Source organism: Rattus rattus, chromosome 3 (genome assembly GCF_011064425.1).
Source record: "Rattus rattus isolate New Zealand chromosome 3, Rrattus_CSIRO_v1, whole genome shotgun sequence".
In the NCBI taxonomy this organism is placed as follows: Eukaryota; Metazoa; Chordata; class Mammalia; order Rodentia; family Muridae; genus Rattus; species Rattus rattus.
In genome coordinates this window covers 8127847-8154911 of record NC_046156.1, presented here as the reverse complement: position 1 = coordinate 8154911, position 27065 = coordinate 8127847, and the positions used below count along the sequence as shown (strand labels likewise).

General features: G+C 44.9%; 1 protein-coding gene across 1 annotated transcript in view; it reads right to left on the bottom strand.

The window, feature by feature from the left end:
- Positions 1 to 27065, bottom strand: part of St6galnac3 (ST6 N-acetylgalactosaminide alpha-2,6-sialyltransferase 3) — a 503028-nt gene that overhangs the window by 270594 nt on the left and 205369 nt on the right. The window contains exon 2 of the mRNA XM_032897130.1: positions 26404 to 26598. Coding sequence (XP_032753021.1) covers positions 26404 to 26598 — 195 coding nt within the window. The remainder of the gene's footprint in view (positions 1 to 26403; positions 26599 to 27065) is intronic.

Sequence of the window (27065 nt, the reverse complement as noted above, 5' to 3'; positions counted from 1 at the left end):
TCCAGGATTCAGGCTTCTGTGCAACTCATAACACATACTGATTTGACCCTTTTTTATTTTTTTCCCACGTCTCTACATTGGGAGTTCCCCACCCCGCTTAGCAACCCTTTATAGAGGCTCCACGCTGAGAGGCAACAGCCATGAGGAACAGGAGGTGTGAGGAAGGCGTGTGGCTGGAGATGCCCACTTCACTTCTGTCACTAGGCATGAGAGAGAGAGCAGCTCTGCTCACAAAGTTCTGAGGCATCGTTTACCACAGGAAGTCTAGAGAGACAAACTGAAGAAACGCATTGTGGGGTTGTACGACCTAAAAGAATGACCGGAATCAGTAAGAATAAAGACGTCCATCGCTTTTACAGACTCTGAGACACGACTCACCGGTGACCTTGCTGGGGGCAGCATCTCCACATCCTTAATTAAAAACTAGCCCACCGCCTCGTGTGCCTTCGAAAGACATCCCAGAGTTTACTTTCCGAATATCCTCGTTGCTTCCTCTGGCAGAGCAGGGTTCCACCAGGGAACTGCTTGTCCACAGGGGTGCAGAACCAATGCACCTGCCCCACTCCCACACCACCCACTTCATCCTGGCCAAGCAGGGGCCAAGGTCCTTGAATCACTTGGTGATTCCTCCCCTAGAACAGCTGCCCACCTTGACTTGACCACCCCAGAATGTTCTTTTTACTATGAAAGGGGCCATGTAACCCCACTGGTACTGTGGAAAACCCCTCGTAGGAAACAGAGACGTAAGTACCACAGAGACAATGATCTTCTGTCACTGGGACACACAGACCCATATATTCTGGGAAATCCTCAACTTGGGCTTGTTTGCCTTGGCATCTTTGAACAATAGCTCTTTTCTCCCCATTCAACAACATACACAAAAGTACGATCACAGAGCCCACGGGTGCGCACCGAGGGGACAGAGCCACAATGACTAGTATTTGTGTTGTTCTTTCAAGTGCATCCCAGTTTTCAACCCTCCACCCAGCTGCAAGGTGCCCCTCAACGTAGGCACCCCCGTTACTTGCTCCATGCTGAGATCACATGATCCTGCTGTTTCCTTTGCTAGAACACTCTATCTGCATGGCTTCTCCATCCCTCAGTGCAGAATCTCTGGACACAATGGCTCCAGACTCCATGAGCATCTCTCATGGATCATGGGGGTCTACCGGGAGTTATCAGTCTCCCAACACTGGATCAGAAAAGGAAAGTATGGTGTGTTGTTCACACCTACCCCAAGTGCCTCCAGTAGACATGCAGAAGACACCCACTTAGCGTAAAGTAGATGAGTAACTGAGTGACTTTAGGATGGGTCAAGCCTTACTTTAGAGGAGCACACCAAGGAGAAGAAATGCTTAGTTCTGTGTGGAGTTTCCATTTGAAGCAAACACAACAGCCTAAAGCAGTTCCAGTCAGATCTGCCGACTGTACCTTGCTGGACACTGCTGGGAACGATCTGGGTTGTTTTTGTTGTTGTTTGGTTTTTGTTTTGTTTTGTTTTGCCTTTTCTGGTTTCTAGAAACTTCCACAGTTCATTAGCGAAAGACCCATTCGTCTATCTTCAAAACTGGCAGCAGGGCTTCTTGGACCCTCCCATCCCTAACTTCAATTTACACAGACCTGCTTGGCTAACTGGAAACAGCATTCCTTTCTCCATGCCCTTAGTATCATCGACCCTGAAATACCCCATTTGGTAGGAGAGGGAACATATTTTACTGGTTCCAGGGATTTGAACTGGAAAGTCTTTGAACAGGACCATTCTGTCTGCCATCGTAATCCTCCCCTGCAGAGGTGGCTAGAGAGACAGAACATAGATGACGTTGTGAAACCCCTTGATGGCCCACCAGAACAGGAAGAAAGGAAGGCCCCTGACAAAAGAGAAATCACTAGTATCCACACGTGTTGGTCTGATTACGAACTGCACCTTCAGGCTTAAATATTTGAATTTGTAGGGGGTGGCTCTATTTGAAACGATTAGGAAGTGTGGCCTTGTTGGAGTGGGTGCAGCCCTGTGGGAGTAGGCATGGCCCTGTTTGAGTGGGTGTGGCTTTATTGGAGTGGGCATGGCCTTGTTGGGGGAAATGTGTCACTGGGCATGAATGGGCTTTGAGGGTTCAAAGGCCTAAGAGAGGCCCAGTGGCTCTCTCTTCCTGCTGCCTGTGGATGAAGACACAGATCTCTCAGCTCCTTTTCCAGCACCATGTCTGCTGCATGCCACCATGCTTCCCACCATGAGGATAATGAACTAAATCTCTGAACTGTACTCCAGCCCCAACCCAATATTTTCCTTGGTAAGAGTTGCTGTGGTCATGGTGTGTCTTCACAGCAACAATGCACTGACACCATGCTTGGCCCTTCTTACCATTCCTCATCTCTCACATGACAACAATGGTCTTTAAACAGCTACAGATATCTCACGAGCGGGAAATACAACACCGTGGAAAAAGCCACTGTTACAGCAGGGGACAGGGATGTCAACCCTCGGAGGCAACATCTGTCCTGGAAAGTGGCATTCTGGGAGTCTTGTCTTTATCCCCATTTAGGTGCCTGTCATTTACAATTCAGGACTCTGGCTGGAAGCATTTGGCTGCACTGAGCACAGAGTGTTTCCCCCATCCTGCTGGCAAAACATAATTAACCAGATGACAATGGCTTTCACATGCACACTGATTTCTCTAATTTCAAGTCTCCATTACTAAATAAATCAACAGCGGAATTCTATTTATCAGCAAAAGCCTCCTCTCCTGGTAGACATTCTGTCAAATAGATTAATCCTAAAAGAGTCATCCTTCCCCTCAGCTTTGCCTAGCAGTCCACCCATAAACATGTTAATGGCCACAGCATCCCTTGTGACTCCTGCCTTAATGTCCCACGCAGGGTAGTTACTGGTTTTGCTGACTGTAAGGCACAATGCAGTCAGTAGCTGGTCTACTGAGGACCATGTGGCTTGGCCCCTTCTTGGAGAAAGGCTGGCAGTGCTGCTGTAATGGTCCAGACATGAGCCACCTTGCAGAGTCCTGTGGAGATGACAGCAGGGCCAATATCACTCTGCTTCCAGGCCAGGAAAGAAAGCCACCACCCTCGTATCGATACATACCTCAGATTGCAAAGTACACAAAAGGGAGCCGACTGGGAGATAGCATAGCTGGTAAAATGTTCGCCATACAAGCATGAGGGCCCAAGTCTGATTCCCAAAGCCCACATAAACAAGTCAGGGATGGAGATTCATGCTTCTAACCCCAGTGCTGCGGAAGCAGAGACAGGAAGTCCCCAGAGCTCACTGCCTGGCAGCCTAGACACTTGGTGTCTTAGGGTTCCTATTGCTGCAATGAAACACCATGATCAAGAAGCAAGTAAAGGGGTTGAGTTGGTTCACACGTCCACATTGCTGTTCCTGATTGAAGGAAGTCAGGACGGGAGTTCATACAGGGCAGGAACATGGAAGCAGGGGCTGGTGCAGAGGCCATGGAGAAGTGCTGCCGACTGGCTTACTTCATGGGGCTTGCTCAACCTGCTTTCTTATAGAACCAGGACCATCAGCCTGGCCCTCCCCTCCCCCAGTGATCGCTAACTGAGAAAACGCCTTACCGCTAGGTCTCATGGAGACATTTCTTCAACTGAAGCCCCTTCCTTTCTGATGGCTCTAGCTTGTGTCAAGCTGACACATGACACTAGCCAGTACACTTGGTGAGGTCGGGGCAATGAGAGACCCCATGTCAACCATTAAGGTGGTGGACAGCTCCTGAGGAAGAATACCTAACGTTTTTCTGTGGCCTCTACATATAGGCAGCACATATATGCAATATACACCCCAACACAAACATGCCTCCACAGGACCTTATACATATGTGCAACATGCACCCCAACACACACATCCCTCACAGAACCTGATACACGCAAGTATGCAAAAACACAGAAGGCCCCACGGTCTCTCAAGCCTCTGAGATTCTGCCAATCTTATTAACATTGCTTGGCCAATTTCTCAGATATACACATTCCTGGGAATTCTTGTTAAAATGCAGATTTTAAATAGATGGGACCAGAAGTTCACATTTCTGACCAATACCGAGTGATGACGGCTCAAGGGCATAAATTATGAGAGACTGCTTTTAACCCTTAGCCGTAAGACAGTTTACAAAGACCTCTTTTCAGACCAGCAGCTCAAACTCTAGAATCCCCAACGGTTTCCTAGGCCCATGTATCTAAATACTGACCAGGCAGCTAGAGTGCCAGGCAGTCATGCATGAGTGACACGGGACAGGAGGATGCTCTCCACTCCCAAGCTGGCTGAGGCCTAACCCTGGACTAAGCAACAATGAAGGAGAGATACAGAAGCCAGGCAGTGAGTCTGAAGATTAGAAGCTAGGCTGGGCTCTGCATGGGAGCCTGCCAGCCCTCCAGCCATGAGCAGATGTCCCTGGGTGGCTAAGAAGTGAGTTTCTGTTGCCTGTACACTGGCAGCACTGGGTAGGCTGGAATCCTGGACACTTCCACCCATCACCCTCAGAACAGAGGAAGAAAGCAGCTATGGAGTCCCATGGGAGGAGAAGGAGGTTGGATGGCCTCTCGGCTTCAGCGGTTGGTCCTGGCGTCAGTCCTCAGGCTGCTGTCCTTTTCGGCCTTGACCACTTTTCCCTTGCTTCATATAGCTCTCATCAGTAACTGGGATAAATGGGCTCATCCTGGTTGTGTGAGTGTACTGCTTCATATCAGTATTAACCAAAGGAAGGGGCTGAGATGTTTCAGCCTTAGCTCCTATTATTTTGAACCACTTTTTGATGACTCATTCTCCTTACCGACACAATGGGCTTAATAACTCAGTGATTATTTGGGGGCACTCTAAAGTCCAGAGGGTATGAACGTTGTAAGTTTCCCGATGGGCTGCAATTCCATCAATGACAAGGAGCCAAATGGAACAGTAAGTGCCGTGGTTATAACAAAAGATCCTGTTAAGGATCGCAGGTGTCTGGGCTGCCTGTGGTTCAGTTACGGAGAAAAATGCGAGCACATTCCTTAGCGATGGAAATGCCTGCCTTGCAAGTCTTGTATGATACAGAGAAGTATGTCTGGGATCAAGGTTCTATTCTTGCAATGCCTAATTGGAACGATGCCAAAAGTTCGGTATTACCCAGCTCCACCTTGCTTCCCTGGCACGAATGCAATCTCCCCTGTGCTCCCGTTGGCAAGCTAATGGCCCTCGGAGGAAATCCACAGTGAGAAATTACAGCCTCCTCCTGGCGTTCTGGGTTGCCTCACGCATTTTAATCTTGGCCTCCTGTCAGAAGGGCTAAGAATGTGACCTGTTCCTCCATGCTTGCTTATTACCCTTCTTGGAAGCATGCGCCCTTATTAAAATCCGAGGGATCTGTTCAGCTGCGGCCCGGCTGGCTGGCCCAAAGTGGAAAAAAATGGAAATAGCAAGCAAGAGGAAAACAATTTTACATCCTCCTTAGGATCAATAAAATTAATATTCTCCATTAAGAATAAATCACTCTCCTTGCAACATGACTGGAGACGTGTGGACACCAGTGTAGACTGGAATATTTCTTTTATTAATCATAAGAAATACTTGCTTGTTTGGTAACTATTTCTGGAGCATCTACTTTGTGTCGGGCAGTGTTTGGTCTCCTGAAAGCACCACTGAAAAAGTGCTACAATCCTTAGCCTTCTCTTTCCACTGAGAGAGGCCTCCAGAAGAGTGCTATACCCTAAGGATTACTTGAAGCGAGTAGGTGGGGGCATTTTATCAAACAATAAAACTATGCAGAATTGTCTGAGATGAACTAATAAAGTCGGAGGAAAACTAGCTGTCATCTAGAGAAGCACCCTGGGAGAGCTGCAGTTATACCTTGACTGTGTATAACCACTAGCCGTGGGCTGAAGCTGGGTCATTCCAAATTTACCTGCTCCTGAGACCCATATCAGCCCGTAAATCTGTGGTCCTCACAGGATGTTCTGAGTAGCATCGACAGTATTTGGAGAAGAACAAAGAGAAGTGGAGGAGGGGAAGAGAGTGGCAAAAAATGCACTGAATCCTAGGCTTCTCCCAGGGAACAGGCATCACAGGAAAGGCAGGAAGAACTGGGAGATGGGGGGAGGGAGAAGGGACTTGGATGTCAAACTAATCAACCCATCAGGAACTTGGGGATCTTACATGGGAAGCTGGTTCGTTAGTCAAGTAGTAGAGTCATCATTGCTGCTGATCGCAGAGCAGGGGCATAAGATGAACAGTGTCAGGGGGCTGAGTCAGAGAGCGGAGGGACAGGGCAGACTGCTCTGTTTCTAATCCAGAGTGAATTTGCATGGTTTAAGCCTTGAGCAATGCAGAAGGAAAGTGTAGGAGCAGATACACCTGGAGAGGTGGATAGGAGCATAGTCTGTAACTGCATGGAGAGGTGGTTATGCGCATAGTCTATAACTGCATGGAGAAGTGGATAGGTGCTTAGCTGCATGGTCTCAGGGACTATGTGCAGACTCACAACACAAGCTCTCACCTGAAAACCAGCTCACCCTCTGCCCAAAGGAACATCAGGCTGAAGGCCTCACCACACTCTATTCCAGGGGAAAATCTGGCTCACCCTGTACTTGCTTCTATCCAGGAAAGTAGGGTGGGCTCTGTTCCACAGAAGACGACTTCAGGGGGCATGAAGAATGTCCTCTAGTTTCAACACGGTGAGATGAACGCAAGGCAAACAACCACAACTTTTGCCCAACTTTTCTCAATATTCCTAAGACCCTTTGCTGAATTAGAACATGAGAGAAGAAGAGAAAGGTAGATGAGGGGGGAGCCAATCTTTGCACTCCAGGAGAGAGAAATGGATTCGCTGTGGCCTCCCACTACTGGCTGATTCCCAGGGAGAGCTCTCCAGCACATTCCTCTCCCACAGAGCTGTGAAACAAGTGCCAGTTCCCTTTGGGTGTCCCTGTTGTCATTAACCAGGAAAAGCTCCATTAAAAACACTTACTTGGTGGAAGACATTCTGCCCACACCAAACTGAATTAACCCTGAGCAAGAGAAATTGAGACTACAAGGAAATTTATAGCACTAATGACTTTAACAAATCTAAGCTGATTAACAGGAGGCCACGCACTGAAATCCTTGCGTTCCAATCAATCTTTTCAGGAAACTTCAGGAAGGAGCACTTAAGGGAGAAAACTCCGCGTGATATTCTAAGCAGGCATCTCCAAAAAAGAGGGGAAATAATCAGGAAAGGCTCACTGCAATGGCGACTCTTCCCCAGCCAGCCTGTTTTGCAGAATAGATGCTTTCCATTTATACCTCTTACCCGTAAGTCCTGATACCAAGCAAAAGTCTAGACCTCATAAGAGAGAGGTCTGCCCTAATCCACTGAAGGTGCAAAGATAACATGAAGAAAACATGAAAATTCTAACATTACCAGGTTAGAATTGTTACCTGCAGGCAGTGGGCAAACAGAACAATTGACCAGAAAAGGTGATGAATGGTCACCTAGCCTAGTACGTGAGTGGGACACTGAGGAGAACTTAGGAAATGGTGGTCATGGTTTAAAGGAACTCAAACAGGTAGCTAGCTGCACAGGGGGAAACAAAGATGAAGACTCCAGCACTCACTGTGTAGAGCTTTGATGAGGGAAGTGCTGGACGGCTACAAGTCCACAGAATGGCTGTAAACGGGAAAACATCTGGCATCTGGAAATGGCTCTCTGGGCATCTGTTTGCCTGATGACTTGCCTATCCCTATTCCATAGCAGAAACATGTTATCACCAGAGGGGGAAAAATCCACTCCTTTTTCAGTCTTCTTCCCGGAATTCATGAACGAGTCATCCTTCAAGACAGGAAGCTGTATGCTGCTCATCTCTCCCGTACCGCCAACGGTCAGGTGAGATCACTGCACACCTTAGTCATAACATTCAATGGTCAGATTCACAAGGGTCTCGTTCAAAATGCTAGCGTCTCTCACAGGATTACCAACTATTTGAGAATCGTTGATTGGCAGGAAGTTTGCCCTGTCAGCTCCCCACTCCCATGAATGAGAGAGCAGGAAATCTAAGCTACATTTTCCCGTCATGTATGGGAGGGTTGGGAATCTAACAGCCTCATCTGTTTTGCACTAGGGTCTTGGATGTCAATGAGATGCTGCCAACAGGATGCAAGCCATCGTGGTCTGAAGTGCTGCAGGTCAATCTTCCCTATCACTGGTAGCTGAAAGATGGCCTCTAGCAACAGGAGAATATTTCAAGATGTCATTTTCAACTAGATACGAGATTTGAGACATGAGAGAAAAAAAAAAGTCACACTTCCCAGAACCCTCCTGCTGTTACCCAACCTTGCGTAAGTTACTTAATTTTTTGACCCTGGTGCTACTCATTTGTGAATAAGATTGATCCCCTGGCAAGAACGTGCTGGCTATGACTCTTATGCCGTCTGAAGCACTTAGCAGAGCACCTGGCACAGGGAGGCGCTCAGAAGCTCCCGATCATCTGAGCACAACAGGACCCATCTGCTGGAGAGGTCTGATCTGAGCGTCAGAAGGCAGCTCCATGACATCAGTGAGCTCCCTAACTTTCTTTGGGCTTCACTTATTTAACATTCTCCCCTGAAAACAGGGGCGTCATACTGGCAGCAGGGTTATTCACTGAATGTAGCGCCGTTTACAGACCTACCAAAAATAAACGACTATCTTTATAATATCATTAGTTGTTATAAAAGTGCCCAGGACAGTTCCGCCACTGCTGGGGAGACAAATCAAACAAACCTGGAGAGCGGAAACCCTGTGACCTCTGAACTGGGCTTTGGGAGCTCAGCTCAGTCCCCAGATGTGAAGATGGCACAGGTAGAAGATTGCTATTTGCAACCAAGACATGAAGGTAGGAAATGGAAGGGCCGATACAGACCACAGCACTGTATTTTGAACATCGTTGTCTGGTGGTGATGCCAAATGCACTGTAAGAGACAGTTAGGGGAAGAATCCTAAGCGAATTCTCCTAATTGGCTTTCTGCATAGTTAACTTCACTTACAGAGAAAAATGGTTATGGGGGCAGGAGGCATTGCGAGAGAAGGCTCGTGGGCGCAATTATGTAGCCTACAGAATTTAGGATGTTATCTTCCATTCTACAAGCAAAAAAAAAAAAATAATAATAATAGTAAAGAATGAACGAAAAAATGCCTCCCACTGTCGGGAATACGCTACGGTAGATCCGATGGTGGGTATTACTCTTTGGCCTGTCTGTTTGTAAATACCACAGTGCTTTATACAAGCACAGCACTCACTGTCAGGCAACTCCATTCCCACCTCTCTAAGTGGGGATAGTAGCAGTGGGCTCAAAGTGCCTTATTTAATGAAAAGGAGAACTGGAAGGTTCACCCTGGTTTGGACAGCCAAATAACCCCAGCCCAGTGCTAGACAATGTGCAAGCTGTGGGGTACTGAAGGCAGTCAAGAGAGCTGGTGTTCATTTGGTTCCCAGGAATATCAAAGACCCACATGCGGGACCCTTCGAGGTACTAGGCTTTCAATAGCAAGCAGTGGGGCCATTTGGCTCAGAGCTCATCACCTAAAAATTGGCTTCATTTTGATTCCTGTCAAAGGATATCAATCTCAACCTAATTTAAAATCAAGAGCCCACATTGCCTGAATCCTACCAGCTCTTTAATTTAGGAAACCTGATACTTTCCACTCTAAAATGCTGTCCCATGTGATAAATAATTCAGGGAATTCAGGGTCAATGCCTTGGTACAACCTGGGGAAGAACACAGTTAACAACCACCCTGCTTTTTAAATAGAACTTGAATAATCCAAAATAGCACCATTGGTTTTGAAAAATGTAGGGAGATGCATGGGAATTGCAAGAATGCTGTTGGAGCTGCGATGCCTGCCAGACTGGGAAAGGACAGAAGGAGAGGTGCATAGTCGACCCCACTATGGTCGCCATCATAGCTCCTAATGGCACCACAGAGTGCACTCCTGTATATAAGATCCACGGGACTCAGGAGTTCAAATAAGACTGACCTACACAGAAGAGTGACAGGCAAAGAAGATCCAGCTTCAGACTGAGGTGCTAGCCCTTTGTGAGTGAGCTCCCTCCTCCCCACCTCTTTTTCCTCCCCCTTACTCTAACTGATGCGCAGGTTCAAAACTCACCCCTGCCACTTTGAGCATGTGACTGGAGAATTCTCAAATGTAGCCTATATTCTCATTTACAAGTCAAATCATGACTTTACATAAACCCAGGAGGATGTATGATGGGATTTCAAACTCAGTGACTCAATATAAGAATCGTGGGCTGTGACAGTTCATCTCATGTGTTAGTGTTAGAGGAAATCACACTGTGAGGGTTTTGGCCAAATGCTATTCTGGATGTTCTTGAGCTTCTGTTCATGTAGGTTTTGGATAAAATCAGTATTTAAGTAGATAGGCTTTGAGTAAATTAGACCACACTCTACACTGTTGGCCATCCGGATCCAGTCAATTGGAAGCTGGAGAGAACAAAGACTGAGCTCTCTTAGCAAGAAGAAAGTCCAGTGGAATTTGAATTCGAAACAGAAAGTTTAGCAGGCCTGTGTCTTGCTGGTCTACCTCATCGGAATCTAACTATCACCTTTACATGATCTCAATGTAAGCACATGACCTCAAATTATATGTATGTGCATATCTACTTACATGTACATGACATACATGCATAATTTAACTACACATCTTGTTCGTTATATTTTTTGGAGCATCATGAATAACACAACATATGAAAACTAAAATAATTTGAAATATAAGGAAGTAATGCCTTGATAAATTCTGAGAGGGAAATAAAATGCATTTGATAAATTTAATGCATACAGCTATGACTTCAGAAGAATAATTTTTAAAATATTTAGTTTGTTTCTTAAAATAGTAAATAAAATGAAGTCAGTCAGCCTTACCTGGAATGACCAAACATCAGAAGGACTCTCTGTAAAACTGTCTATTGTTTACTAATGCTTAGGAAGCTCTTGTCAATGTAACACATGTTAAAAACTAAGAAGAAAAAAGACCACTTTTGAAAACTGAATACTTAAACAATCCAAAGTTCCAAATCTATAACAAGGCACAGTAATTTAAAAATGCATGCATAAAAGGTTGAGGCAGCCAATGTAATAAAATGATACTATTAAATATAAGAGGCAAATAAGTTTCTATGTAACACTAGTGGGTCTTCAATGTCTAACTCTCATCAATAAACTATACAGGAAAGTCTGACATGGAGACCTCAACATTAAAGTATATGACAGATCAAGTAGACCTAACGGGTCTCTATAGAATTTTGATTCAACAGCTACATACTTTTTCCCCATTGGGTGCCCATGGGAGTTTCTGTAGAATAGAACAAGTTTTAGAGCATAAAGGAAATCTTAACAAATATGGAAAAGAATCAAAATAATTTTTTGTAGTTTCTCAGCTCTTGGTAGACTAAATGTAGAGGTGAGCATGGAGAGACAGGATACAAAGAAATGCTTAGAGAAGACCCACTTCAACGGTTAGTGGATCACTGAAGATCCTTAAAGCTCTAGAAACACGTGAAAATGAAACCACAACTTTATCAGAACCTTCGGGATACAGAAAAGAAAGAGGCAAGGTCACAGATCTGAGTGTTTCTGCAAAAATAAATAAATAAATAAATAAATAAATAAATAAATAAATAAATGTAACTTCAAATAAACAACCACAAACTTTGAGATCTTCTAAAAATAAGAACAAGCCAAATTATTAGATAGAAATGAATAATAAAGAAGGTAGAAGAAATGAATGAAATGGAGACTAAAATAACAACAATACAAGGAATCAATGAAACCAAGATCTTGTTCTTCGAAAAGATAAATTCACAAACTCATAACTAAACTAACAAAAGGAGGAGATGACCCAAGTTATTAAAATTAATGATGGAGAGGGGGCATCACAACAGAAACAGAATCCGGACGATCATGAGAGAAACACTGACAACCTATATTCCAAAATGGTGAGAAATGTGGAAGAGATAAGTTCCTAGATATCTATGACTAGTGGAAATTAAACCAGAAGGATATTAGCTTAAGCACGGCTCTGTAAGAGGTAATACTGAAGTGGAGAAATTCTTCCAACAAAGAAAACCCCAGAGCTGGATAGATTCCCCGAAGAGTCTACCAAATCTTTAAAGAAATACACCAGGGCTCTGAAAGATTCCCCCAAATCCAAAAGGAAGACCGCTGCCTGCAACTATTAGTTTTAATTGTTAACGAGATGTAGACTCTCCCGGGATGCGGGCCTCTGAGCACGCTTGTGAGGGATTATCTTGATTACATTAATTAGTGTAGGAAGATCCACTGTAATTGTGGGCAGGCCCATTCCTTGGGCAAGGGTTCCTGAACTCTGTGAAACAGTGAGAGCAAGCTACGCACTAATACAAGCTCTCGTTCCTTCTGACTGTGGTCACATGTAGCCAACAGCATGAAGCTGTTCCCCACCATGGTGTGTTAGACCTTCAACTCAACTGTAGGCTCAAATAAGCTCTTTCTGCATAAGCTGCTTTTGTCAGAAAATTGTATCATAGCGATATTCTACGATAAAAGAAACCAACACTGCCAAACTTATTCTCTAAGTATAGTATTCCTCTGACACCAAAACCAGGACACACAAAGAGGGAGGGAGGAGAGAGAGGGAGGAGAGAAATGAGTGTGTGTACACACACACACACACACACACACACACACGACACACACACACACGCACAGGCATGCACAAAAATTATGGATCAATTTTCCTGTTCAACTTTGATACAAAATGTCTAAATGAAATACTTGCCAACAAAACTTAGCAACAGTTTAAAAACATCACAACCATGACTAAAACGGTTTCATTACAAGAGGCACGTCTACTGTAGGCAAACCAATGAATGCATGGTAGTACAGACATAGGTTCAGAAACAGAAATCACGAAATCAAAAAGCCCTTGAGGGAGTTCAGCATGAGTTCATGATAAGGTCCAGAATAGAAGAAACATGGAAACAAATGTCAGCGTGATAAAGTCATCTCTGGCCAGCCAACATTTAGCCAACGTCAAACTAAATGGGAAAGGTGACAGCTTTTCCTGTAGAACCAGACAGGAGACAAGAGCTTCCAGTCACTCCACTGCCCTTCAACACAGAGCTTAGAAAAAGGGGACAAAGCAACAAAACCGGAGCAAAGAGGAAACGAGGGAAAGTTTCTTTGCCGATGACATGAACTCTACAGAGGCTAGTAGAAATATCCTCATTGTAATAAACGTTTTCAGAAAACCTGAGAATGAAGGACCAATGTGTGACAAACAGTAGCTCTTCCATATCCCAAAAACTGTCTCCCAAGACACAAGTCGGGCGTAAAAAACGCTTATCCACCAAAGCAAAACACCAAAACCAAAACCAAACCCTATGAAAAAAAAGTCTCACCAAGGCAGTAAACCAATGTCTACAGTGAAAACTTCAGAACACTGGAGCGAAAAGAGGAAGAAGACCCTGCAAAGTGGCAAGTCCTCCCACACATACAGATTTGAACTGATACTCTGAAAATGACTACGGTGCCAAAAGCAATGTTCAGATTTGATATGGTCATCCAAACTGCCATGACATTCCTCATGGAACTACAAAAGCAGTCCTAAAAGTCATAAAGACCCCAAAGACTCCAAGCAATCCCGAACAGAAAGGCAGGAGGTCAAAACCTGCACGGTGCTGGCCCACACAATGATAGAATCCGACAGAGGACCTAGAGGTACAGCCCGAGGGCTATAAACACCTGTTTTTCCGTAAAGTGCTAAACACGTACACTGAAGAAAAAAGAAGAAGGTGTTGGGAAAACGGGGGTCCATATGTTCAAGAACAGATGCAGGTCCCTATCGCTCACACCGTATGACAACCAACCCAAACAGAAGAACCCAAGACCTAAAGGTAAAGCCTGAGAGTTAACAGGGCCCGAGAAAAGACACATCAAAGGCCAGGGCTTGCCTCAAGGGAACCCCATGGCTCAAAAAGTAAGAGTAAGAGCTGACGAAAGTCACTGTAGGAAACGAAGACTCTTCTGCACAGCCATGGGAAAGGTAAGGACAGTGAGGTAAGGACACAGTGAGGTAAGGAAAGCCAGTGAGGTAAGGACGCAGGGCACAGGATGAGGAAGAGTCTTTGTCAATCATATGCTGAATAGTGACTTCACCTGTAGACTCAATAAAGAACTCCAAAAGCTAAATGCTAATAAATGGGCAAATGAAGGAGTCTGGTAAGATTTTGGAGGGGCCAGTGGGGTATGGATATAATCTAAAAACATTGCACACATGCATTAAGTTACAACAAAAAGATAAAAATAGAATACAAATGGCCAATAAATATATGGAAAGTAATGTCCTTGGCTATCATGGAAATTAAAACTACACTAAGATCCCATCTTACCCAGTGAGCACCCCCCCCCCAAATGGCAAGCAGTGTTGGTGAAGATGTGAGAAAAAGAAGAGGAATCCACAGGGACAGCTGGCCAGAACACAAACTGGTACAACCACTATAGAAATCACAACAGAGGGGTTGGGGATTTAGCTCAGTGGTAGACCGCTTGCCTAGCAAGTGCAAGGCCCTGGGTTCGGTCCCCAGCTCTGAAAAAAAGAAAAGGAAAAAAAAAAAGAAATCACTACAGAGGTTCCTCGAGCACTATATAGAACTACTGAGTCATTCCTCAGTGTGTGCCCACAGGTTCTAAGTCAGGCTACCACAGGGGACTTCATCCATCTCTACTGCCTCACTGTGACAGCCAAGGTGTGGACCCAGCAGCAGGTGAAGGTTGTAAGGAAAACACACATACTCTTGTACACACATGCTCTCATATGCACATGCACACTCATATGCACGCACACACCATCTAAGCCAGTTTCAAGCAATCTTTGATTAATGCTTGAAAAGACAGTGCAGAGTTAACAAAAGCCCCACACCAAGCTTCACAGGAGGTGTCTATGTAAAACATTTGTCACAATGATGATCCTGCACTGAATAAGCATTAAAGTCTTGGTTCAGGGTGAAGAGCCAGGTTCCAGTGTGCTTAGCTCTGACCTACTGATCTGGTTCCGGGATCCATGTCAGGATGTGTTCTGTGGTACCTGTACTTCTCTAGGACCTTCCTGTCCCCAGCAGGTTGACAGACTATCCTTGTTCATGGTAACTCTAAGCCACTGGGAATGTAGCGGTTATGTGTTTTGTAGAACGCTCCTCATTTGGATTTATCTGGTGTTTGTCTCATGATCAGTCAGGGACACCTTTGAGAAAAAGGCCTGAGGTAAAGGCTTTCATTACAAAATCTGTCCAGGGTAACTTCCTACCGACATCATCTGTCACTATGGCGCTAACTTCAGTCACACAGTTGATGTGGTATTTCTCAGGTGTAGACTGTAAAGTTATACTTTTCTGCCTTCCATATCTTTTGGAAGGAAATCATTAGAGTTTGAAAATACTCACTTTAAGGTATTATGAATAATATATTTGTCTAGACAGACTCCACAGTTCTGAGGTTAGAAATACCTCCAAGAGTGTTTTCATGCATAGATATTGCTTGAAATGTTTTTCATGGAAATTTTTTAAATGTTTATGAAAATATCACCCCAAATTTAGAACAGAGACTTAAAATGCCATACTTAGTATTCTGAGATACTGTCCCAAAATCTAGAACCGTATTTGAAGAGTTGAAATAACCCTGTACATATTATGTTACTTTATTACCTATCATGTGATAACATTATATATAAATGGTCATCAGTTTTGTGGGGGGGGCATGTTTTGTTCTTTACAAACCCAGGATTTAGCGCATAGGATATTCAGCCATGACTATGAACTTGGTAACTCCATGAACTGAGGGTTCCTGGAAGAAGGTGACCAGCATAAACCACTTCCTTCATCCTCAGTGTCACCAAGGTGACCTTGAGCCTTGGAAAATTAGTTAATTCAGTAAGAGTCTATCTTGACTCTTGACTTCTGGACACAAAATCTGTCGTTGACAGTGACAATGGTGTTTGTTTATAAATCCATTCATGTAATTTCTAGGTACACACACACACACACACATGTGTGTACACCCCACATACACACATGCATACACACATGCAAACACATATACCCCTGCATACACATAACACATGCACACACATGCACACACACATGCACACACATGCACACACACATGCATACACACATATGCATACACTCAGACACACATGCAAACACATACACCCCTGCATACACATAACACCTGAACACACATGCACACACACATGCACACACACATGCATACACACATATGCATATGCAGTGAGCCGTATTGGATTTGGGCCTAGCCGCTTTGTGAATGCATTGCTCAAGGTGGCTACTTGACTCTGGGCTGCATGGCCACAGAGGTTTAACCTTGAATTGACTGCCATACAGACTTGAGATTGTTGAACTAAGAGCCTCTTCCAGGAAGACCCTGGGAGCAATCACAGGATGTTTCAGCCTGAGCAACACACCGGATGTCCCTGAGCAGATTCCTGTGAAGGGTTCGACCTTTTCAAAGAACTTGTCCCCGGAAGACTGTTGCCTCTTTGTTATAGGAGGATATCTTGCAGTATAGTGATTCACCTTATATCCTTGGGCACTTCCCATTACTCCCCCACCCTACGCTTCAGTTCCTGCTTCAATTCCTGCCTCAGAGCTTTAAATGCTGTACATTTCTCTCAATAAACGAGACCACAACAGAACTTTGCTTGGTCTCCTCTTCACAGGGAAAGCCTCTTGGGACCCTGAGTAACAATGGGTTGTACATACACACACACACACACACACACACACACACACACACACACACACACACACACGCTTTCTTTTTCCTAGGCTCTTGCTTTCCAAGCTTGGACTCATTCCTTATCAGTTTAGAGTCTGGGCCCAGGGATGGATTACTTTATTCTGTCACCAGGTGCATTCTAGAATTCAGAATTGTTCAGCTCTGAAGAAGGCACCAGAGAAACAGCCTAGTGAATTATGGAAACCCACAGCAGGGCCCGGGGAAACACTGGGATTGGACAACAGCAGCTGCTCCAGCACACAAGGCACAGTCAGCACTACTTCTCACGCATGCTGGAGTCTTGATGGCGTCAGAGGGTCCCATGTGTCCAGGTCACTGGACTTTCCGATGTCCTTAGCCTCACCTTATCTCTGGGATCATAGAAAAATTGGACATAGTCAAGTTCCAACTTGGGAGACGATTCTAGTGGGTTGAATCGTCACAGACAATTCTTTCTTATCCAAAGAGCAAATGTAGAAATACGCTTATCTATCTGTTCTTGTCCTGTTTCCAAATTCTAAATCCCCAGCGTTAAGTTAGTGTGTGGACTGGGGTGGATCTTAAGGCTTTGCTTTCTGTCCTGTCTAGTTGATGCTTTCCGATCTCCTCATGTCACTCTATAAAGCTCCAGGAAGTCCTCCCACCCCCACCCCACACCCGTGTTCATGCTTCCTCTCTTCCCACTCTAAGCTGCTGGTACCCGTGAGCCCCCTCCCTTCAGGCAAGGGCCTCTGGGCATTAGCTAAAGTGTTGTCGTTTAATTCAGCATGTCCTGGCTTATAGCAGGAGGGTGCCAGATTAACTTAAACCATGTACAACCAGATCAGAACTCCCTAATTTCATTTTCCTTTGAGGCCAATATGTATTACATAATTGGTGCACTAGCTTCGTATCACAACAATACAGCACCCGAGGTAACTAACTGATCGGAAAAACAGCATTTATTTTGGCTCACAGTTTTGGAGGTTTCTGACTAAGACTGGTATGTGTGGGTTCTGTCATGGTGCGTTGCCGTGTCTCAGGCCCCAAACAGTGTACCTCAGCAGAGGAAATTACTCACTGCGTGAGGAATGGAAGAGTACACCTGGGCTAGCAATCTCCTTCAAGGGCGGGTCTCCAAGGACTCTCATGACACCCACCTCCCAAAGGTCCACAACACCTCCCAGGGGTGATGCCCTGGGGGAAAAGACTTTGGTGGACACCACTCAAATCATAGTCATTGCAGGGAGGGGGAACTATACACTAGTGAAAGAGCTCATTTGATCTCATGTGACATTTCCCAAGCTTTGTCAGAAAGCTCTTGGCTTGGGAACTACATGGTTACTTTTGCAACAAAATATTTAGAATCAGATGTTTCTCTCCACATAGATTATTCTGCAAAATGAGAAATCATAATTTAATGCCATCTACTTAGTGACAAATTGTCTTCCAGACACTTACACAATTGTCTAATTGCAATTATGGAAATGTTCACAATCCTTAACAGCTATGGAACGACGACGCTATGTAAGACAGAGGCTCTGCCAGCCTTTACAAATTACAGCCTGGATGTCACCAACCTCTTGACGGTTTTGTTCCAGAATGTGACTTTTTCCCCTTGGTGAATTTCGCCTTCCAAACTCCTTTAAGATCTTCGACACATTTGGGTCGAATGCAGGAAGCACTCATCAAATCGTGTTGGTTAACTAGCGTTCATGGTCCTTTAAATGCCACTTGACCCATGCTTTCTGTGCAAGCTATTTTGCCAGACTATCAGCTCAAGGAAAACAAAAGTTTTATCCCACCAGGAGCCTGGGTCTGTCACATTTTCCATCTTCCAATCAAGGTGTCGGTGACTGCACGGACTGCTTTGTTTTCCTTTGCTTGCTACAAATGAAGTAATACAATGTTTGAATCTCTAATAGGTGCCTTTCATGCACGGCAACATGACAGTTGGCAAATGAGCATTTTTCTACCTAAAGATCAGTAATGAATAAAATTCCCTTCTATCTTCCCGGAGAAACAATTACTATATTAAAAACCGTGGTACTAATGGATCTTTCATCCATAACAGATGTGATATGTAAAGTGAACATCAATCTCTAGGGGTTTCTGTTGCCTCAGCAATGGAGACAATTTTACCTGCTAATTATATTATGACTGCATGATTTATCAGCCGGGTAGGTATGGCCGGAGAGTCAGTGAGTGGTCAGGCTTGTCCAGATCCTGTCGGGCTCTGAAGCCTTCATTTTCTTCCCTCTAAGGATGGCTGTGTTTGCTAAGCAACATGCACCTAGGTGCAGAGGCCTCAGTGCACACCCTGAGGCCACCCAGCTGACTGATGGATGGCTTCGGGTGCCTGGCCTCCCGACAGGTTTGAGAGTTCAGACTTTGAATGATGGCTGTTGTCCTCCTCCAGGGGGCAACATATTCAAACGTGGTAGTTAGAAAACAACAAGTTATTTGCTACACCTCTTGGCTGCAAATGACGAAAGGAGCCAAAATAAAAAACAAAGTTTATTGGTTTTTACACATAAAAAGGGTGGCATCCAGCTTGGCTGTGCTCTGGACCTAGAATATCTCAGGCTTCAAGGTTCCTCTACAACATATTTTCCCTTGTCTCGGAGTCTCGATCTCATTCTCTCCGGGGATATGATAGGACTTCGAGAGACTCATATTCCAAATTCTCAACCACCCCAAGAAAACATAGCTCTGGTCAATAATAGTGTTACAAAGAAAAATACAGTGAAAATCTGGAAAGGCTCAGAATGACTCTTCTTGAGCCTCAGACCAATGGCTTTACTTTCTAATCAGTCATCTGAATTAATGGCTCTCTGGTCAGCAGGCAAGAGCTGACCATACCAGAGGGAAAGTAAGGGGTAGACAGGCACAGAAGGCACTATCTACACCCAACAGGCTAACTTACAAGAAGTAACCATCGTGAAATGTGCATGAGCCCATCCAACACATGTTTTTATTTAGAAAAGTGGATATCACTCCATAAACACAGGTCATGAGTATGCTGCATACATGTATGCAGTTAGTGAGTATATTCGCATTCTCAGTGTACGGGTACTATTGCTTGCAAGTACATACGTGACCGTTTCCTTTCCAAGGATCCCATCTACATCCTAGGTCAGTGAGTGCTTCTTTGTCCTCCACAGTCTGTGTAACTATATAACAGGAGTCTATATTTCTATAACTATACAGATATACTTATATCTATATATACATATGTACTTATGCTTATTCTAGCCAAGCCGGCCCTGGGGTTACCCAATGAGAACTTAGTTTCCATCTCTGGAAAATGATAGCATAACGCATCCCTCCTGGACCCCCTGGCATAGGGTGCTGTGTCCATGCTAAAGCCACAGAATGGAGCGTGATCAAAAGTGACACCTGTGTGGTGTGCAAGTTAAGGTGAAAGGACTCTAAGCCAGAGCAGCAGCCAATATGATGTCAGCATTCGAATGGAAGGAAGGAGATCAATGGAAGCGAACCAGACCTATAGAATATAAGACGATTTGATTGCCAATACACCATCAGGAGCTCACTGGAGTTTTGGAGTGTGGCCTGGCTTACAGTCACAGCAGGGGCTGAGGGCAGATTGTGTGGAGTCTCCACTCTTCCCCACTCCCTGTATTCTCCATGCTCGCCTCCCGCCCCTTCCTTCTCCTGAGCACCTGCCCTAGATCCACTTCTGTGTCTGCTATAAAGCACCCTGATGAAAAGCACCTTGTGGAGAAAGGGCTTTGTTATGGCTGGGAGAGCAGCGCAGCAGACAGGAAGAATGGCTAGTCACACGTGGGGCAAGTGGACCATGCCACCAGACAGGAGAGCTGGTAAGGTTGATCGAGCCAGCCTACATCCCAGGAAAGCTCGGAATTTGAGAACGGTAGGCGTGAGGTCATCTCCCCACCAAACTATGTGACATGGAAACATAACCATGACACCCCACTGAGAGGACCATGATAATGGGTCACTTAGCATAAAAACCTGGAGTTCTCCATGCTGATGAAGTATCTAAACAGGCCCCGGGGGTTCAGCCAACAAACTTCCCTTTCTGGACATCACTTCCTGCAAACGGTGTTTAATCCCTGGTTCACGCTGAGTAAGATGTGTGCATTCACGTCTGCTATAACAATAAAGCACTTTGGACAAGTAAGGATTATCAAGGGATTGGGGTGGGGGTTCTCCAGGAGAAGGCCCTTCCTCTTCCAGCCATACTCTCCACACTCCCTCGGAACCATACTGGACATGACCCCTGTCCACTTCCTGCCTGGCACTTAGGGAAAGTGCGGACCTGTGGACCCATTCCCAACTGCCCTCAGTCCCCAGTAGCATCTGAGTACACAGGAGGCCAGCATCCATCCCAGAGCCTGCTGTTTCTCATCTGGGAAAACACAGGCCAGGACCCCTATCATGGACTATGTTTTGCCTTCTCTCAGTGGAATGCTGGCAGTGCTCAGGCACCCCACTGTCAAGGCAGACATGCAGCTCGAAAGCCACAGTGCATCCTCAGTCCAGAGCAGAGAGAGAGTGAATTTATACATCAAATCCAGGGCCCAGCCAATGATTGGTGCTGTCCACCTTCAGGTGGGTTTTTCCCATCTGAGTTAATCCAATGGGAACAGAGGCGTGACCTGCCATTAGCATAATCTTCACAGTTCTTTATGGAGACTGTCTTCATGGGTGATTCTAGATTCTGTCACGTTGACATTTAAAACTAAGTATCAGGGTACCTGTCTCAGAGGTCACAAAATGGCCCTGGAGTTATCTCAACCCTCAGAGATGTCAACCCTCTCCACTGCATTTAGTCATACACAGTCTCAAAGTGGGTTTTTTGACTGAGAGTTGCCATCTCACAACCCGTGAGAAATAAAATTATCCCTCCTGCACTCAACAAATGCATGCCCTCAAGCCACTGGGGAAATGGCAATGTTTAAAATGGCAAATCTAATGTGTACGTGTCAAATAAGTAATCTTTTATTATGCATTAATTTGTTTCTGGATGGCAACTTAAAGAGTTGAAATTTCTTGTTATTTACCATTATACAAATGGGAGTCCACAAATTTTAACTAACAATTAAGTTGATCAGTTTAAAATTTGGGGGAGAATACATTCTCATGAAATTGCTCTCCACATACTTATGTAAAATCTAAAGCCTGTATACCCAAACATAAAACACCCATTCCTGCCTGCCTTAGTTACAGGCGCACATTTATTTGAATGTGGTGAGCATGTTCTTTTATTGCCAAGAAAGTCAGCTATGTTCCTTAATTGTTACAATAACCACAATTTAGGAAATTCTATTGCAACATCAATATGTTACACGCATCTCTAACTAGACTAGCAGGGCCTGTCTGTCACAGGAACTGATACAAAGTATTCCTATTTTGTCTACTCCAGGCTAAGAGTGTCTGTGTTTAAAGAGATGAGCTTCTGCCTAGTTAAATCGTTAGGAGACTGCAAGCACAATCCTGTCCTTGACTGCCGTGTTCTGATGCCTGGACTTCTCCCTGAGCATCATGGGAGAGGGCAGTCTTCCCTGGTTCTCTTATTAGCTCTGGGGAAGATGTCTGACATGAAACTGGAAACCAGAACTGCCTCGCTATAGCCTCCCATTGTTCACCAGCATTTGCTTCTAAAGCAGCCAGTGCAAAAGATGGCTTCCCCCAGGCAACATCTTCCTACCGTGTCTCACCACATAAAAAACCCAACACAGTGACTTAGCCCAGGAGAGGAACCTAGATTGGAATCCAGCCAAAGTGAATTTCTCTTTCCCCCTCATTTGCCATGATCTCAACAGAAAGAACAATGATACACTGAGCCAAATCCCGATGTGTCAAGATCCTTTATCCCTGCCCTCTCTAGTCAGTGTTATAACAAAATTCCAAATGTTCAAGTCACCGAATGAAGACTCAGGAGCCAGACCCTGTGGTGAAAGTCTCTAGCTCAGAGAGAGAGAGAGAGAGAGAGAGAGAGAGAGAGAGAGAGAGAGAGAGAGAGAGAGAGAACCCATGACCTTCCTCCTCCACAGACATCCAGGAAGGAAAAGCTTCTTTTCTTCACACTGTGCCAAACACCCTTCAACTCAACGTCCCTCCTTTCTACTTCCGTATGTTCACTCCCTGTCAAAGGGTTGCTTGCTCCGCCCATTAAACATGTGTTTGAGTTTTTAAAGCACCCATGGGTGACATGCTTTTAAAAATCATGTTCAATGTCAATTGATAACATGGCCACTCTGACCAAATATCCGGAACAGTTGTTTACATTTAGTCTTGATAAAACATATGCACGACAGAATTTTTAAAATACTACAGGATGTCTCACATTCTGCTGTATTTAGTATTATGATGTTACTATGATACCCTGAGGACAAACCAAAAAGCAAAGGTTATGTTTTGACCATGGTTAAGTACATGCATCAAGCGGATACGGAGTGAATTATGCTGGTTAGTTTTTATTGTTAATCTGACACAACTACCTGGAAAGAGGGAACCTCAATTCAAGAATGGCCCAGGTCAGATTGGCCTAGATTGCGGATTGGTGACTGACAGGAAGAGTGTGGACAGCAGGCATCCTAGGCAGGGCAGAGCCTGGCTGTGAAGGAGGCAGAGTAAGCAAGCCGGAAGGCAAGCCAGTGAGCAGTGGCTTCTGCTTTAGTTCTAGCTGAGCTCCTGTCCTGTCTCAATGGTAGACTACAGTTTGGACGGTTAAGATGAACCCTTCTATCAGTGAGGTAGCGTTGTGGACGGTGATGAGATGGTAGAGGAAGCCATCTGCGAGGTGGACACAGCACGTGCTGCAAAACAAACATCATTCCAGTCCCTACTGCAGCCTGCCGCTAACTCAGAGTGGCAGCAGTCAACTCTGTCACAGCGTTGGCAAGGACTGCAGGCTCAGTGAGCAACAGAGAAGCTCAGAACTCAGTCATCTTCCAGTTACCACTGTTCATTTCCTTCTCAGGATTCCCCTCTCCCTCAACAGCAGGGGCTTTTGCTTACCCTGGCTTGAAAAGATCAGGAGAGCATCAGAATGTGGTGGCTTCCATCCTCCTCTGTACGTATCTGATCTCAGGACAGTACCTATGCCCTTGTGAGACCCATGCTCACCTCAAGACCGTTGTACACTGGTTCTTTCTAAATGATGACCTCTGTGCAGTCCTTCTGTCGGGTGAGTGCACTGAGAGACAGGATGACAAGATCTTCAAGGAGCGACGTCAGAGAACTGAGGTAGGTGAATGAACGTCCTGAGACCCTCAAGTCATGACCCGTGAAGGTGTAGAAAGGGAGGGAAGCAACTCCCTTTGCTACCCCCTCATAAAGGGATATGACCGATGCCCACATCAGTGAACAGGCTGCCCAAAGTAAAGCATAACTTAGTTCATTGTAATTTTACATAATCCGAGGACTGTCTCAGTTACTTTTCCCAAAGCTGTCACCAGATACCTGGAAATATGAAATTCAAGAGACAAAGGATTTATTTTAGCTCATGGTTTGACAGGGCACACTGCATCATGGGAGCAGAGGTAGGAAGGAAACTACAGCAACAGGAGGAAGCGCCTGGGACTACTACAAAATTTGATTCATAAATATTTAGAGAAATCAAGGGGCTTTGCCATCTAGTGGAATGTTTCTCACGAGTGCAATTCACAAAATACTCTATCCACGTGTTCCATCTTCAGCCTGTGACAGGCACTTGTGAAATGATTAACCCATACTGCAGAGTAATAGAATATTAAGTGACAGCTAGACATAAAAGTGAGGAGAGACAGGAGTGAGGCAAGCTCTTCTCTAAAAGACACATTTTTATACAGGTAATCAATTCATCAGGGTACTCGACAAATCCAAGCAACAGACTTTCAAAAGTTAATTTAAAACCAATTAGGGGACACGCATCAAGAAAGACTCTGAGGAATTTATATATTATTAATGGTGCCTCCCCTCAACTATAAAGGTTTAATAAACAGTCTATAAATCCAGGAGATACAGAAAAAAAGAACGAAGTGCACAGAAACCAACTTCTCATGCATGCTACTGGCCACAGAAGAGCTGTGTGGCATCCCTCTCCAGGGTTAGTTCTCCAGAATAGTTCTCCACCAGGATCCTGTCACCAAATTCTCCTTAGTGTCATGACATAGTGGTGGACTGTAGCTTTGTCACCAACAACTTCAAACAGGCTTGGATTTCACACCAACACTGGTGTGTCTCATGCTCATCCCAACACATGGAAATGACTGTGCAAACAGTCTCACTCCCCCAAGGCACGTGCCTCACTAATTTTGGGGGCTTTTTTCCCCCTACTGTACTTTATGAGACAAATGTTTGCTGGTAAAACTCTGAAGATAAGGCTGGGGGATTTGGCTGAGTCAATTATAACAGTCATGTATAACATTCTCAAAGAAACACACACACACACACACACACACACACACACACACACACACACAGAGCCTGGTTTGTTGGTACATGCTTGTGATCCCAGTACTGGGGAGGCAGAAAGAGGAGGATTCTGGGAATCCCTGTCTTATACCAATTGGTGAGTTCTATACCAATGAGTGACCTCATCTCAAACTCAAAACAAAACAGAAGGTGAACAGTGCCTGAGGATCTGATCCTAAAATTGATCTGATCCTAAAGTTGTCCCCTGACTTCCATGCACATACACATGCGTGCACACACACAAACACACAAATGTGCACACAAAATGCACACACACACACAAACACACAGATGCATACACACTTATACACATGTATATATATACACACACATGCGTATGCACATGCCCATATATATACACACATGCATACAAACACACGTATGCATACACTCATATACACATGTATATATATATGTATATATACACACACACGCATATGCATACACTCATATACACATGTATATATATATATATATATATATACACACATATATATATACACACACACACACACACACACACACACACGCACTTCTAGCCCAAGGTACACTTCCTGGCTGTCAGTATTCAGCTACCTTCTCCCTCTTGGGACACCAATTGGCTATAAAGATTTAAAAGTTCGGCGGTTTGCAAGGTTTAAATGGTTTTAACCCTTTTAAATGTGGAAAGATGTTAAATCCCATTACCTCTGCAGCCGCTGCCAATGTTAAAATCCAGCTTGGCTTTTTTTTTTGTAGCTGCAGGTCTAAGGATTACAGAGTTATAAAGAGACAAATGCTTTTCTCGGGTTCTATAAAGAGCTGTCCCCAACTAGGTGACCTACAGGAAATAAAGCCAGTCAGTTCTCCAGCCGGTGGCCACTGATCAGAGCATCTAAACGGAAAGATGTGCATGCTAAGCTTCTAACCACCAGGAAAACAGGTAATTGCTTCCCCAACTCCACAGGAAGCCAGCGATTTGGAGGTTTGATGTGGGAGGGAAGTGAAAGATTTCAGACATGTGTTAGAAGTATCTAAGAACAAGAAAACAGAAAATGTTGTCAGGGACCCCCAAAAAAAAAAAAAAAAAGCTCAGTGGGACAGAACAGGTCCATGTAACGACTCGGAAGCCATCTTGCACCTACTGGAAAACAGTTGCCATGGATACCCTCCTAGGTAACCCTCTCAGGTCTTACCTCTTGGGTCCTCACGTTTATGTATCCATAGTGAGTTTGAAGAGGCTGCCTGAGTGTGTAGGACAAAGGGATCCATTTGGTTTTAGGTTGTCCAAAGCAGTTCAGGAGCAAAGGGAAAGTCACGTCATTGGCAAGGCGCATGGCTAGCAGCAAGATGCACAGGGCTATGAAGCTCACCGCAAGTGCAGGCTTCCTCTGCAAAACAGGGGAGAAGAAAGGGAAGGAGAATGAATGACCTCCAACGAGTGAGCGGCAGTCAGGGGTGGGGGGTGCACCTTTCTTTTTTCTCTCAGAAGAATGAAAGGATTCTTGCCTTTTGGGATATTTGGGCTGGAGCAGGGGGAAAGAGAGCCGTCATTTGTCAAGTGGGTGGCCTTTTTGTGCCAGCAGCTGAGAGCAAGCACAGTTTTCATACTCTCCTAGCCTCCCTCTCCCTTACACACTGTCTTTGCACGCTCCCTTTCAGTTGAAAACCTCGAATCAGACATCTCCATCCACAGGTGACCTCTCGTAATCCCCCAGCTCCCTACTTCCCACCAGCCTCTCACCAGACACCAGCCCCAGCAGAGGTAAGACGTCTCACCACCCCCCTCTCCTTTAAGCACATCTTTACTGCACTTTTCTCAGTGTAATTACAGTGACTCTTTTTCTACCACAGGCTT